The 14,091-nt window shown below is 41.7% G+C and overlaps 1 protein-coding gene across 1 annotated transcript in view; it reads left to right on the forward strand.

Annotated features, from left to right (window-relative positions):
- The first annotated feature begins 2,071 nt into the window (after positions 1-2,071).
- The window catches only part of FAM234B (family with sequence similarity 234 member B), a 37,746-nt gene continuing 25,726 nt past the window's right edge, over positions 2,072-14,091 (forward strand). The window contains exons 1-2 of the mRNA XM_017528144.2: positions 2,072-2,221; positions 12,408-12,803. Coding sequence (XP_017383633.1) covers positions 2,185-2,221; positions 12,408-12,803 — 433 coding nt within the window. The 5' untranslated portion in view covers positions 2,072-2,184. The remainder of the gene's footprint in view (positions 2,222-12,407; positions 12,804-14,091) is intronic.

Below are 14,091 nucleotides of genomic sequence, written 5' to 3' on the forward strand. Positions count from 1 at the left end.
TTTTTTTTGAGACAGGGTCTCACACTGTTGCCCAAGTTGGAGTGCAGTGGTGCAATCACAGTTCACTGCAGCTTCCAACTCCTCAACTCAAGTAACCCTCCTGCCTCAGCCTCTCAAAGCGCTGAGATTGCAGGCACAAGCCGCTGTGTCTGGTTGTGAGGCAAGCCGTTTAATAATACTTTAAATTATACATCTCTATTTTATTTCTATCACAGAAGAAGGTACTCTCCTGTAGTATACCTTTTTACTAAGAAAAGGAGACAGATTTTTCTTCTTTCTTCCTATCCTGTGTGATCTGTCTATTCCTTTCCACCCAAATTTCCTCCTAGATACTCAAGTTATTGTTTTGCAGCTAAAATGGACATTTTCTACATCCCTGTCACACTCCCAGGTTATTTTTCTCAGTCTTCACATTTCAGGAATGTGTTCTATTTAGCTAAACTGATATCAGCCAAGCTACTACTGGGTCATTGTGACTTGTAGTGTTGCTCCTCTTAGATGACCTACATAGATGTAAAATATTTTTTTAATCATGCCTCCAGAGATAAGGCAAGCAGTAGAAATTTTGGGTTGTTGTAGAATGCTCATGGCTGTAATCCCAGCACTTTGGGAGGCCGAGGCGAGCGGATCACGAGTTCAGGAGTTCAAGACCAGCCTGGCCAACATGGTGAAAACCTGTCTCTACTAAAAATACAAAAATTAGCTGGGCATGGTGGCGTGTGCCTGTAATCCCAGCTACTCAGAAAGCTGAGGCAGGAGGATTGATTGAACCGGGATGGAGAGACAGAGGTTGCCGTGAGCCAAGATCGTGCCACTGCACTCCAGCCTGGGCTACCAAGAGAGACTCCGTCTCTAAAACAAACAAACAAAAAATAATTAATGAATACATCATTAAACCATCAAATTACTATTAAATGTATTACTATTTGTTATTAAGTTACAAATTTGTAATTGTTATAACATTAAGAAATTATTGATAAAAAGAAGAGTGAACACTTAGAAAACACTAAGTACCAGGCACTGTTGTAACTGCTTTCCATATACACATTTAATTCTCAGGAGAACTCTATAAATTAGGAACTGTTTTATCCCCATTTTGCAGATGAGAAAACTGAGACGGGAAGAAATTAAGCAACTAACCCTCTGGCATCTAGGAAATGATGGAGTCAGGATTTGAACTCGGGAGGCCTGGCTCCTGGCTCCAGAGCCTGTGCTCTATCAGAGACAATGGCATTTTTTTCCCCCTATGGGAACAAAGGTGAGACTGATTGCTGGAGACTCTCAGATTACTCCCACAGGATAGTCCTGTCTCCAGTTTCTCATGAGAATTAGGCAGCCTCCAAGTGAGATGTATCTTAGAGCTCTTGTTGTGACACGCAGAAGTTACATTTCCTTTCTATTTCTCACCTTTCTCTTGAATAAAACAAGAAGAGTGGGACTATATGGCCTCTAGCATCTGTTTCAGTTCTAAGATAATATAGTATTAACATTCCTGCACTAAAATGTGATCTCTTGCGTGTGGAAAAGAAGCAAATCAGTTTCTCCTTCTACACCCTTCAACTAGAAGCTGCAGCATTGAGAGCTGAGTAGACACTTATAAATAACTGGGAGCAAGAAATGAGGGTTCAAGCTCTAGGAAACTTCAACCTCTACCTAAGAAGCATAATAGAAACATTCTTGCTAGGTGCCTACTGCGTGCTGTGTGTTTTAAACAGGTCGTATCGTTTAATTCTCACTGCAAACTTGTGAAGTAGGTAGTATGTCTTTAATTAAAAAAAAGTAGCTGCAGCTTAGACGCCCTAAGGGACTTGCCCAAGATCGCCCAGCTAGTAAGTGATGCAGGCAGGATTCAAATCCAGTCTGGCTGATTTCATAAGCTGACGCACATTACACAATCCACACCTCCTTCAATATCTTATTCGAATCATTTTCACTGCAAGCCTACAGGGTATTTTCTCCCCACTTCACTAACGAGGCAAGTGAGACTCAGAGGGGTGAGGTGACTTGCCCTGAAAGCGTGGGAGAAAAGCCTGCGGAGCGCACACACGGGCGTGGACCTCCCCCAGGCTCTGTCCCCTGGCGTGCGGGTCCCACCTTTCCCAGTCCCAGCTCCGCGAATCGCCCGCCCTGAACTACACTTCCCGGCAGAACGCGGGTGCGCGCACGCGCACCGGGTCCTCCGCCATGGCGACCGTGCTGTCCAGGGCGCTCAAGCTCCCGGGTAAGGAGCCGCAGCCTTGCGACCACCCTGTCCCCGTCGGTGTTGGGATAAGGGGAAGAGAGGCTCTGGGGGCGAGGCCGGTCGGGGCCTGGCTTCAACCCAGACAGAGCTGCAGGCGCCTGGTGGCGAGGCGGGTGCAGCCCCTGGGGGCTGGGGTCCCGCGTCACCAGAGGGCGAGAGGGGCGCCCAGCCGGGCAGGGGTCGCCGGCGCGTGGCAAACCGGGAGACGCGCGGGGAGAGGGCGTGGAGCAGGTGTCGCGGCGGGGAGTGTCAGGGCGCCGGTCGCCGCTGTCCTGAGGGGAGCCTGGTGAAGGGAGCATCCTTTCCGAGCGCCTCGGACCAGGCACCGCGGGGACTCCGGCGCCTTCTGTCTTGGCTGGATCTGGGCGGGGGCGGCGGGACGGCGAGTGGTCCCCTGTGGAGCATCCCCTCCATCTAATGACAGCAGCGACGCAGCCGTGATGCAGGTGGGACAGGTATTTATGTCCCTTCCTAGTTTACAGAAGAGAAAATGAGAGTGATTTGGCTAATTGAATTGTCCAAGGTCTCACAAGTACTGGGAAAGCTTGGCCTTGAACGTCAGGGGTCTTTTCACTTTAAATCTGAGCTTTTGATTCTACTTGGTCAGTCTCTGGCGGTCGAGGCTAAGCATGGGAAATGATTTGGAGCCTGTAAGTTGCCGGTAATGTATGGAATCTTCTTTAAGGCAGCATTAGGGGTGATGACAACTTCCAGAGTGGATTCAGTACTTCGGGCAGCAGCTCTAAGGTTCCCCGCCCCCCTACACTTTTTTTTTCTCCTAAATCTCAAAGGATATTTATTCCACCCAAATAAATTGTAAACATTAGTGTTTAGAAAAATTGATGGCTCTACCTAGATAAGTTTTAAGTATTAAGCGATAAACATTTGTTTGCTGATAATTTGTATGAGAGGGAAAAGCAGTTGGTTTCACTGTTATCTCTAGAGAGGGCTACTTCGGTGTTGGGTGGAGAGCTATCTTGAGATTGCAGGGGGATTACAGGGTCTTTGCTCTCAAGGAGCTTCCAGTATGCTACCCTGAAGCAGGCCTTGTCATTTGGATGACACTGGGTTGCATATTAATTTGCATTTCTGTCCTCAGACTTCATGACCTCAGACAGATTTTTTTTTTTTTTTTTTTAATATGGGCTCGTCGGAACTTTGGAAGGAACACTGATAGTATCTGTCTTGGAATGTGTGCGTAACATTGGAATTACGTGTCTGTCCCTTACCTGCAGGATTAATTTTTTTACTTTGAAGAGAGTAGCCTTGTATATCCTTAGTGTAGAATGATGTCCTCCCAGAGGGGCAATAAGATGTTAGACACATTTAGCTTTATTTCTTTTTGTTTTTTCATTTAGAGTCCTTGTTTTATTTCAGTGTAGGTCATTGTTCTTCTCTGAGGATGAGAATGCAGGAAAATCTTGCTTTAGCAACTCTTGAGCTCTTTTGTGTTCTTATGCTCCAAGGCTGTGGTTATTATTCCCTGGTATATTAGTTGCAGGAACTGATTGGAATTTCCATAGCCTAGTCCATGGGCCTGTTTGGAAGGCCGCTTGGCCCTGAGCCATGAGGTATGCTTGATATTTTTTTAGGCCCAGATATGGGCATATGTTCTTCCATGTTATGTGGGTTTTAAAAAATGTTCACTTGCACTTTTCCTTGCCTCCTTCTTGCCCTTTCTCCCCTCCACCCAAAATACTATTTTTAGTTTTTACATTAAGTGTAAGTTGTTTTTGTGTAGCTCCTTTTGGCTCCCCTGTAATTGTGGTTCTGAGACTGATGTCCTTTTTGGGCTACTGTGTTATATTCCCGCAGTTAACATCCCCACTGTTTTCATGTGTGAGGAAGGCAGGATGGAATGGTGGCTGAGAGCATGAGACAGGCTCAGGTTCAAATCCAGTCTTTACCTAATTTGTTACTTAATCTCTTTAAGCTTTAGTTTCCTCATCTGTAACAATAACATTATTATGGAACATTCACTATATGCCACACGTTCTACTGCATATCTACCTCCTAGGGTTGTTTGAAATAGTAAAGGAGATGGATGTACTTTAGTAATCTCTAACATATGTTAATTAGTGACATAGTTAATCAGTGTTAGCTGTTGTTATCAGCACCGTGCTCATTTATGAATGTGATACCTGAAGGAAGGCTTGACATAATAGTGAACTATTGACAGATCTCAGCAGCTTTGTTATAAAGAGCAGTTTCACCAAGCTCAGGAAGGAAAGATGTTTGGCTCACATGCATAAAATGAGGTTAATTAGTAGCAGAAGGCCAATGTGACATTCATAAAGCCTGTGGGACAACTTATCTTCTAAGTTTATTTTTTTTTTTTCTTGGGTCATTTTAAAGTTTGAAGGCCAAACAATGGAGGGAATATCAGAGCAAAATGATTTGTTTTATTTGTGTAACTTAGAGTCATTATATGCCCTTGGATAAACTAACCCATGATATGAATTATTTACCTTTAGTTGCAGTAGAGTGTATTGTATAGTATATGTACAGTATAGTGCATACTATAGTATATGTTATAGAATAGTGTATGTTTTAGTATATTTCCTGAAAACATCCAGGTATGGTATTATTGCATCACTTTCTTATTTGTGTTTTCCTTTATACCATTTTGGAAATCCTATTATATTTAAGCGACATCTTCAGTCTTTTGAAGAGGAAAAGCAATAGTTGTGGAAGGCTCATTTATAATGGTATGTTATGAAATCAGTGCCCTCTCTCTTATTCTTTGAAAATGTTTCATTTGTTAAAAATCTGGGTGGTGGCTGAAAGTAGCAAGGAAGCAAGTGAGTGCTGAGTGCCCTAAGCGTGGAAGCTGGATTTGATGCCTAGCTCCTCAGCCTGTCATGGCTGGGTCAGAATGCTTGGACTTCACATTGCATGTTCTTTTTCTGAGGACTTTTTAGATATTGCTCCACTATCTTTTAGTAGTGTACAGTATGTTTCTATGGAGAAATCTTTGCCTGTTTTTTGTTCCCATCATTAGTTTTGGCCTGGCTGCTCATAGGATTCCTTCTTTGTCCTTGAAGTCCTGTGCCTTTACTAAGATATATTTCAGTATTGATTCTTAACTCCTGAGTAGGACTTAAGGCAAGTTTGTGGACTTCTTTTACTTCACTCTCTCTTATTGTCTTTCTGTGAATAGATAGACAAAAATATTATTTAAGACTTCTCTGATCAAAACTTGCAGTCTGTAATACTTAAGCAGAGGTTTGTTTCTATACTATCTGAAAAATAAATTAGTATAAAAGTAAATATTTATTCCTCTCAGAAGGCTGGCCAAGAACTGGCCCAAGTCTTCTATGATGTAAAGAAGGCATAGGAGTATGATAGCTCGGAGCGCTTGTGTGCTTGCCTTTATATTTCAGCCTGTCATGGCTGAGTCAGAATGCTTGGACTTCACATTGCATGTTCTTTTTCTGAGGACTTTTTAGATATTGCTCCACTATCTTTTAGTAGTGTATGTTTCTATGGAGAAATCTTTGCCTGTTTGTTGTTCCCATAATTAGTTTTGGCCTGGCTGCTCATAGGATTTCTTCTTTGTCCTTGAAGTCCTGTGTCTTTACTAGGATGTATTTCAGTATTGATTCTTCTCAATCAGTTTTTCTTGGGATTCTGTGTACTCATTATTCTGCAGTTTAAAAATTTTTTTTTAGTTTTTCACCCGGGTGTGGGTGGGCTGAGGCCGAAAAGGGCGTCAACCTATTCTGCAGTTTTAGGTCTTTATTATAGGAACTTTTTTTTTGCAACTCTCTAAAATATTGCTTTTGGTTCCATTTTCTTTTCTTATATTGGCTCACCTTTGTTGTCAATATCTATCCCATTGTTTCTAGTCTTTTTTAAAGTCTTGATTTTTTTCCATGGGATCGTATGTAGCCAGTACAGACTTTGAAGCCAGACTGGTTTTCAGTTGTTGCTTATCACTTGCTGTTTAACTGTGGGCCAGTGTATTAGTTTGTTTTCACACTGCTGATTAAAGACATCCTGGAGACTGGGCAATTTACACAAGAAAGAGGTTTACTGGTTTTAGAGTTCCATGTGGCTAGGGAGGCCTCACAATCATGGTGGAAGGCAAAAGGCACATCTTAACATGGTGGCAGCAAGAGAGAGAATGAAAACCAAATGAAACAGCGTTCTCCTTATAAAACCATCAGATCTCCAGAGACTTATTCACTACCACTTGAACAGTATGGGAAAAACTGCCCCCATGATTCAGTGATTTCCCACCAGCTCCCTCCCACAACACATGGGAATTATGGGAGTACAACTCAAGATGAGATTTGGGTGGGGACACAGAGCCAAACCATATCAGCTAATTCCTTAAGCTTCCAAGCCTCAGCTTCCTCATCTTGAAAGTAAAGACAGTAATGTGTCCACCTCACAGAGTTGTTAAGAAGATTTACTGAGATAAAAGTTTTTTTTTGGGGGCAGAGTCCTGCTCTGTCGCCCAGGCTGGCGTGCAGTGGCAGGATCTGGACTCACTGTAACCTCCGCCTCCCAGGTTCAAGCAGTTCTTATGCCTCAGCCTCCTGAGTCGCTGGGATTGCAGGCACATGCCACCACACCTGGCTAATTTTTGTATTTTTAGTAGAAATGGAGTCTTGCCATGTTGGCCAGGCTGGTCTTGAATTCCTGTCAAAGTGCTGGGATTACAGGCATGAGCCAGAACCCCCTGCCTGAGATAAGACATTAAAAGGGCTTGGAAGAGTGTAGGATAAGTGTTCAGAACTGCCAGCTGTAGTTATTTCCATTTCATTTTGCTTGATTTTCATGAATCTGTTCTTTGTGTTTCTGTTTGCAGCAATGTGTGTTCCTTTAGCTGATTCCAATAAGGATTTCTTTTCTAAATTTGTTTTGTTATTTTTCCCATTGTTTTCCTGAGTGCTCTTTTCAGAGAAGATGATTTTCCTGAATTTCGCAGACTCCATGGGGAAGTATATGTTCATTATTTCTTCCATCTTGTGGTGTGAATTGTTCAGCATTTGTTCTTTAACGAATTGTTTGCTATGTTTCATTGTTACTGATTTCTTGAATATTTGTAGAGCTTTGTGGTGCCTTGTGGAATGAATACTAAACATGGTTCCTTTCTGATTATTACTGATATTTAAATGGGGCAGTTGTTTGACAGCAAGGCTATTGTCGCAGGGGTGATCTAGGGCAGTTGGAAGCCCTAATGTAATCCAGGCCTGTTAAGTCAACTGGCTCCCCATTTGTGCTCTTCCTGTGTGGGTGTCTCTGTCCTGGCTAGGAGGAGGCTGCTGGCTTTTCGCAGGACTGTGGGTTTGACATTTCCTTCACTGACTTTGTTGTGCCATTTATCAGCCTACTGTCCCTGAACTCCAAATTCACCTTTGTTGACTGATCTGTGAAAGTGGGTCTGAGCCCTTTTAAATACCAAGTTTATCCTGTGTTGGATATTGTCCCTCAGTCCTAGGGGAACTTTTAGAGTTCTCTTCCCATCTTTTTGTTTACTCTCCTATCATTGCTTAGTAATTTTTAAATGTTAAGCTTGTCCTCTTTGAACTACTGTTTGACTCCTGTCTCCTGACTGGGCCCAGTCAGGGTGATTTATGCCCACAGTTACTTTCCTAACCTGCCATACCGACAGTGTGCTTTTTGTGATGTCTGCTTGTACTTTTCCTCATTCGATCTTACTTCCCTTTGACTGTGGTGTTGAATGAGGCTCACTGGTGCTTCTGTGACCCCAGATTTTGTCTTTCCAAGCTAGCAATTACTGGTCTGGCGACATTTGTGGAACAAGGGAGGTAGTATAACTTGTTGGTTAGAACAACAAGTGGACTCTACGGTGAGATGCCTGGGTTTGAATCCTGGCTTTTCTTTTGGCTAGTTCTGTGATCTTAGTCATCTTAGCTCTCTATATTTTATTTTTCTTGTTGATAAAATGGGGGATAATAATACTAATACCACATAAGGTTGATGTGAGGATTAAATGAATTAACACATGTAAAATGCTTGGATCAGTGCCTGGGACAGTAGGCACTCAGTGCATTTCCAGTTGTCATTGTCATCATCTTATTATTGTCATGATTATTAATTCTGTGAACTCTGCTCATTGCTGAAGATCTGCAGTGTATGTGCAAATTATATCTGCAAGATATATTTGCCTGCTCTTAGCTTTCTCAGTTGAGTACAAGTTTCAGTGCATTTAGTTCATAAATTGTGGTTTGGGAATACGGCTGTTTCCTATTTTGTGTTCTATTTTTATTTCTCTTTATTTGTTTTCCTGGTTTTAGGGAAGAGAGTGTGACAGAAATGCCCACTTTTGCCATCATTAACTAAAAGCATGTAATCTTGCTAAGCAGACCAATTTGACAGCAGCTTTTTTTCTCAAAGAATGCTTGCAAATTGTTTTTATAGATTTCTTACAGATTTTATAAGTTCCTGTAGCATATGCTTCTCTTTCTTCCTGCCTGTGATAGTATATAGCATGATAGAAATGAATTTCCTTTAAATTGTTTTGCTGGTCAGTGTTTTAATTAATGATTTCACTTTGACAAAGGTGCTGTTTTAGTCTGATATGTTTGCTGCAAGGTGGAAACTGACTAGCAAGATTGAATTTGATGTCGAAGCTAAATTTTTTACTTGGTGCTAAAAATCCAATTGCACAATTATAGGGTGGCTTGAGTATGTGTTAAAAATGCTTGATTCAGTTTTGACTGAATCAGTAGGTGATTTGAATGCCAAGAAAGCTATCAAGATCTTAAGTTATAGAAATTGAATTGTTGTTTGTTATCTGGAGTAGTTAGATCACAGCTCTGCCCTTCCCTTTTCTGGTCAGACTGTACCTGGGATTGTTTCTAGTTCCAGGAACTATACTTTAAAAACCACAGACACATCACATCATGTCCAGAGGAGAATGACCAGGATGTTGAGGACACCTGAAACAATGCTTCTTTAGGCCAGGCGCAGTGGCTCACACCTGTAATCCTAGCACTCTGGGAGGCCGAGGCAGACAGATCACCTGAGGTCAGGAGCTCAAGACCAGCTTGACCAACATGATGAAACCCCATCTTTAAAAAAAAAAAAAAATGCTTCTTCAAGTCATGGGTTGAAAGAGGTGGAGGTGTTTAACTTGGAGGTGAGAAGAGTGGGGGAGGGCAGTGGGAGATACAACGCTAGCACCAGTGATGGCAATGATGATAACAGAAGCCAAAATTTATTGTGTGACTATAAGCCAGGCATTAAGAACCACACATATATCATCTTATTTGATTCTTATCACAATCATATGAAGTAAAAAGATTATTTCATTTCATAAATAGGGAAATTGAGGCTCAATAAAGTTAAGAAATTTGAGATCACATAGTTCATAAGAGATATAGCTGAGATTTGGCTTGATGTTTTATTGTGAAGACTTGAGTTCTTAAATACCATGTCTTATGTCTCTTATGATTGATACCTTTGAGTGTTTGAAGGACTTGCATGTGGAAGAGGGATCCCAGAAATTAAAACTAGGACAGATAATTGACAACTTTCCAGAAAAAAAATTCTCGAGTCAGTGTAAAGAATTGTTTTCTAGATTGGAGGCCAGGGGATTCCCTAATACTGGTTACATTCAAGTATTTGCTAAGTGACTGGTTGGTAGGTCTTTGTAAGTAGTTAAGTTTGGATTGGGGGTGGGGATGGATTATGTGATCTTTAAGGCCTCTTGCTGTGCTTTCTCAAGTAACTCTGAGAATTGGGAACTCTGTGTGTACTTTCCTGTTTTTCATGTATATATTTAAACATTTTAAATTGTGAAAAAATACATACACCATAAAATTTACTATCTTAACCACTTTAAGTATACAGTTCAGTATTAACTGTATAGGTACCCAGTATCCAGTACTTTTTCCTCTTGCAAAACTGAAACGCTATACTAAGTAACAACTTTTCCTTCTACCTCCAGACCTAGGCAACAACTATTCTACTTTCTGTTTTTGTGAATGTGACTACTCTAGATTACTCATATAAGTGGAATCACACAATATTTGTCTTTTTGTGTGTGGCTTATTTCATTTAGCATAATGCCCTCAAGGTTCATCTATTCTATAGCAAACGTCAGAAATTCCTTCCTTTTTAGAGCTGAATAATATTCCGTGGTATGTATATATCACATTTTGTTTATCATGTCAGGTGTATTTTATCCAAAAAACAAAACAAAAACAATCACTTTGAAAAGTATTAGAGTTAATATTATTCTAACAACCTACGGCTCTGTGTGCAAGTTATTATATATAGAGTTATCTGGGATGCTTAAGGGTGTGCCCTAATTACCCAAATAATTTGGTTTACAGAGTAGAAATACAAATTATAGGAGATTAGCTGGAACCTGTACTGACTCCATGGCATATTCTGAAAGTACTATTTTGAATTAAGTTTCTAATAATTGATTTATTTTCTTATAATTTGTGTCTTTAAAAATCAAATCTAGGCTGGGCGTGGTGGGTGGCTCATGCCTGTAATCCCATAACCACTTTGGGAGGCTGAGGTGGGTGGATCGCAAGGTCAGGAGTTTGAGACCAGCCTGACCAACATAGTAAAAACTCGTGTCTACTAAACACCGCCTCCCCCCACCCCCCCGCCACCCACCCACACACACACACACACACACACACAGCCACACAAATCAAGTCTAATAGTTTTTGGGCAAGGTGTATAGCTTCGAAAATAAAAATAAATAGAAATATTTTCTAGTTATTAGGATGACAGATTATTCAGTATTTTTATTTTTATTTTTTGAAAGTACTTAATGTTATAGCTCTGTGGAATGTTTATTTAAAAAAATCTAACATTTATTAATTTTTTAAATGTACCAAATACTAAACTTTAACACTACAGGTCTTACTTCCAACATCCGGTCTCCATATAATGTTTTATTCCTTCATTTCATTAATTGAACAAACTGAGATGTAATGTGTGAAGTGACATCACCAAGGCCATCGTGACCCAGAGGTAGACACTAGCATTAATAATTCTTCTTTTCCCATTTTTAATTAGCTAGGTTATGTGGTCTTTTTTTATTTCTTCTGAACAAAAGATTTAACGATAGCGTTTACATTAGTGATAGCTTACCAGATAAAATCTCCTCAAAAGAAACATTTTCTTGTTTTTTACTTGGTGGTAATGTGAAATAAAGGCATAAAGTCATTCAGTCATTGGCAGTGAGGGCAAAGGGGCCGGTGGCTTGGGAGGATGTGTGCCTAGACCCTCTTGTAATTTCTCTCAGCCGTCTCGTCTCAAATCAACATTGCAGGCTAAGTAAAAACAAAGTGCTTGCCATGCAAAGCAGCTTCAGACAAGTCCCCTACCTTTGTGTTCCTGCTAGATCATCATCCCTTCCAGAATACTTGCTCAGAAGAGCAGTTTTTGAGGTAAACACTGTTTACTGGAAGATGTACTGAAAGCATTCAAATCACAGGATGGGTTGGTTCTTAGAAGTGAGGTTTTTTCTTTCTTTCTTTTTTTTTTTTTAGAGACGGGGTTTCACCATATTGGTCAGGCTGGTCTCCAACTCCGCACCTCAAGTGATCCGCCCGCCTTGGCCTCCCAGAGTGCTGGGATTATAGGCGTGAGCCACTGCGCCTGGCCAGAAGTGATTTTTCAATACATCTTCAGATGAACATTCAGTGTTCAACTTTCTAAGTTGTTTCCATAGAAACAGTTGGGAAGCCACAGATACTGGGCCGTGAGAAGCAGCATACAGAGAAGAATTGTTCTAAAAGTTTACCAGGAAAGATAAGGACGTCACAGATCTAAGAAAATCTGAGGCAATATGCGAATTAGGTACCTGGAGAGTTGATGCAGGAGCCATGGTCTTTTTCACGAGTGAGCTTCAAACACGTTAAGAGAGCTTTCTTTTTAAACTAAAGATATTTGAAGTTTGCTAACCTCTGCCTCTGTTTCCATTGTCTTAAACTCATTCAGGCAGTGATCCTGGAGCACTGTGCTTTTCTTTTTCCTTCCATTCCTTTTCCCTGCTTTGCTGGCATCTGTTTTACAGCTAGCCACCAAGGTTCAAACTTCGTATAAACCTGGATTTTTTTGGTTTTAGTTTTCTGTGTTCTCCTGGGTCTTTACAGTTGCCATATATTTGGTGAGGGTGTCTCTTCCTCAGTTTTCTTGACTCTCTGTTTTTCTGTCTCTTCAGGGAAGAAGAGCCCAGACCTAGGGGAGTATGATCCCCTCACTCAGGCTGACAGTGATGAAAGCGAAGACGATCTGGTGATTAACTTGCAGAAGAATGGAGGGGTCAAAAATGGGAAGAGTCCTTTGGGAGAAATGCCAGAGCCTGACTCAGATGCTGAGGTTGCAGAGGATGCAAAGCCACATCTTTCAGAAGTCACCACGGAGGGCTACCCCTCGGAACCCCTTGGGGGTCTAGAACAGAAGGCCAGCTCCTCCCTGGTGTCGTATGTGCGCACCTCTGTCTTTCTGCTGACTTTGGGGATCTCAATGATCCTGGTGCTCCTGTGTGCTTTCCTGATCCCCTGTCCTCCCAGAGATCTACACAGCACCTGGAGCCGCCACTTGGGCTCCCAGGGAGGTGAGCTGCAGAATCTTCAGCCCTAATCCTGTAAAACTTCATGCTATGTCTGATTACATTTAAATTTTCCTCCAAATCTTATAAGTTAATATGTGTCATGCGGCATTCCCTACCCTGCCCTTACCGCTGTGTAGAGGTAGCAGGGAGGTTAAGATTTGAAAGAAAACAAACACCTCCAAAAACCTGGGAATCACTGCTCTATTGTGTTTGTCAGCATAGGTCTTTATTAGTTGCAGAGAGGACAAGGCATTGGTTTGCTGGGTTCCTGCTGTGGAGCCAGCACTGTATCGGGAATGCAAAGCTGTAGGAAGGGCTATTTACAGAGAAAAGCAAGGTTCAAGGCCTGGCTACATCAGGGAGAGGATTCTTGTAGAACCCTCAGGCATTGGTTGATGATAGAGGCTGGGCGTAATTTAAATTATAAAATAATTAGGCAGGGCGTGGTGGCTCATACCTGTAATCCCAGCACTTTGGGAAGCTGAGGAGGGTGGATCACGAGGTCAAGAGATCGAGACCATTCTGGCCAACGTGTTGAAACTCCATCTCTACTAAAAATACAAAAAATTAGCCGGGCGTGGTGGCCCCCGCCTATAGTCCCAGCTACTTGGGAGGCTGAGGCAGGAGACTCACTTGAAGCTAGGAGGCAGAGTTTGCAGTGAGCCCAATCATGCCACTGCACACCAGCCTTGTGACAGAGTGAGACTCCGTCTGAAAAAAAATTGTAAAATAATTTTGTTTCCTGTAAAAGATAGTTGCTGTCTTTTCCTTCTTGCTCCTCATGGTTAGGGTGGTGCTGCCCAAGTAATTCCAGCCATTCTGTCTCCTTTTGGAGCAGAATAAAACCTTTTGATCTGGAATGGGGTTTATATCTCACCTGTGTTGAGTAGTCCTCTCTTATGAACTGGATTAGACTATCCTCAGACTCTTGGCATCAACTTGATCTAGAAATGTTTATCTCTGCCACTTCTCTGATCCCTGTTGAATTAGTTTCTGATGAGGTCTGTGTTCTCATCTTTAGTTTCTCTTAAGGCAAGTTTAATTTACATATGTTTACATACAGTTTAAAGATAACAAATTGTTGGTGTGTCTACCACCCAGCTTTGGAAATAGGACATCATTGAGACCTTCACACTCTCTTGTGTGTCCCTCCTGACCACATCCTCCTCTGCCCACCAAAGGCCTCTGCTATCCTGAATTTTGTGTTGATCATTCCTTTTTCTGTAAAGTTTTACCATGTCAATATGTACCCCTAAACTACATATTCATCAAGTTTGCTGGTTTTAAAATT

This window comes from Cebus imitator, unplaced genomic scaffold (genome assembly GCF_001604975.1).
Source record: "Cebus imitator isolate Cc_AM_T3 unplaced genomic scaffold, Cebus_imitator-1.0 Scaffold2, whole genome shotgun sequence".
Classification (NCBI taxonomy): domain Eukaryota; kingdom Metazoa; phylum Chordata; class Mammalia; order Primates; family Cebidae; genus Cebus; species Cebus imitator.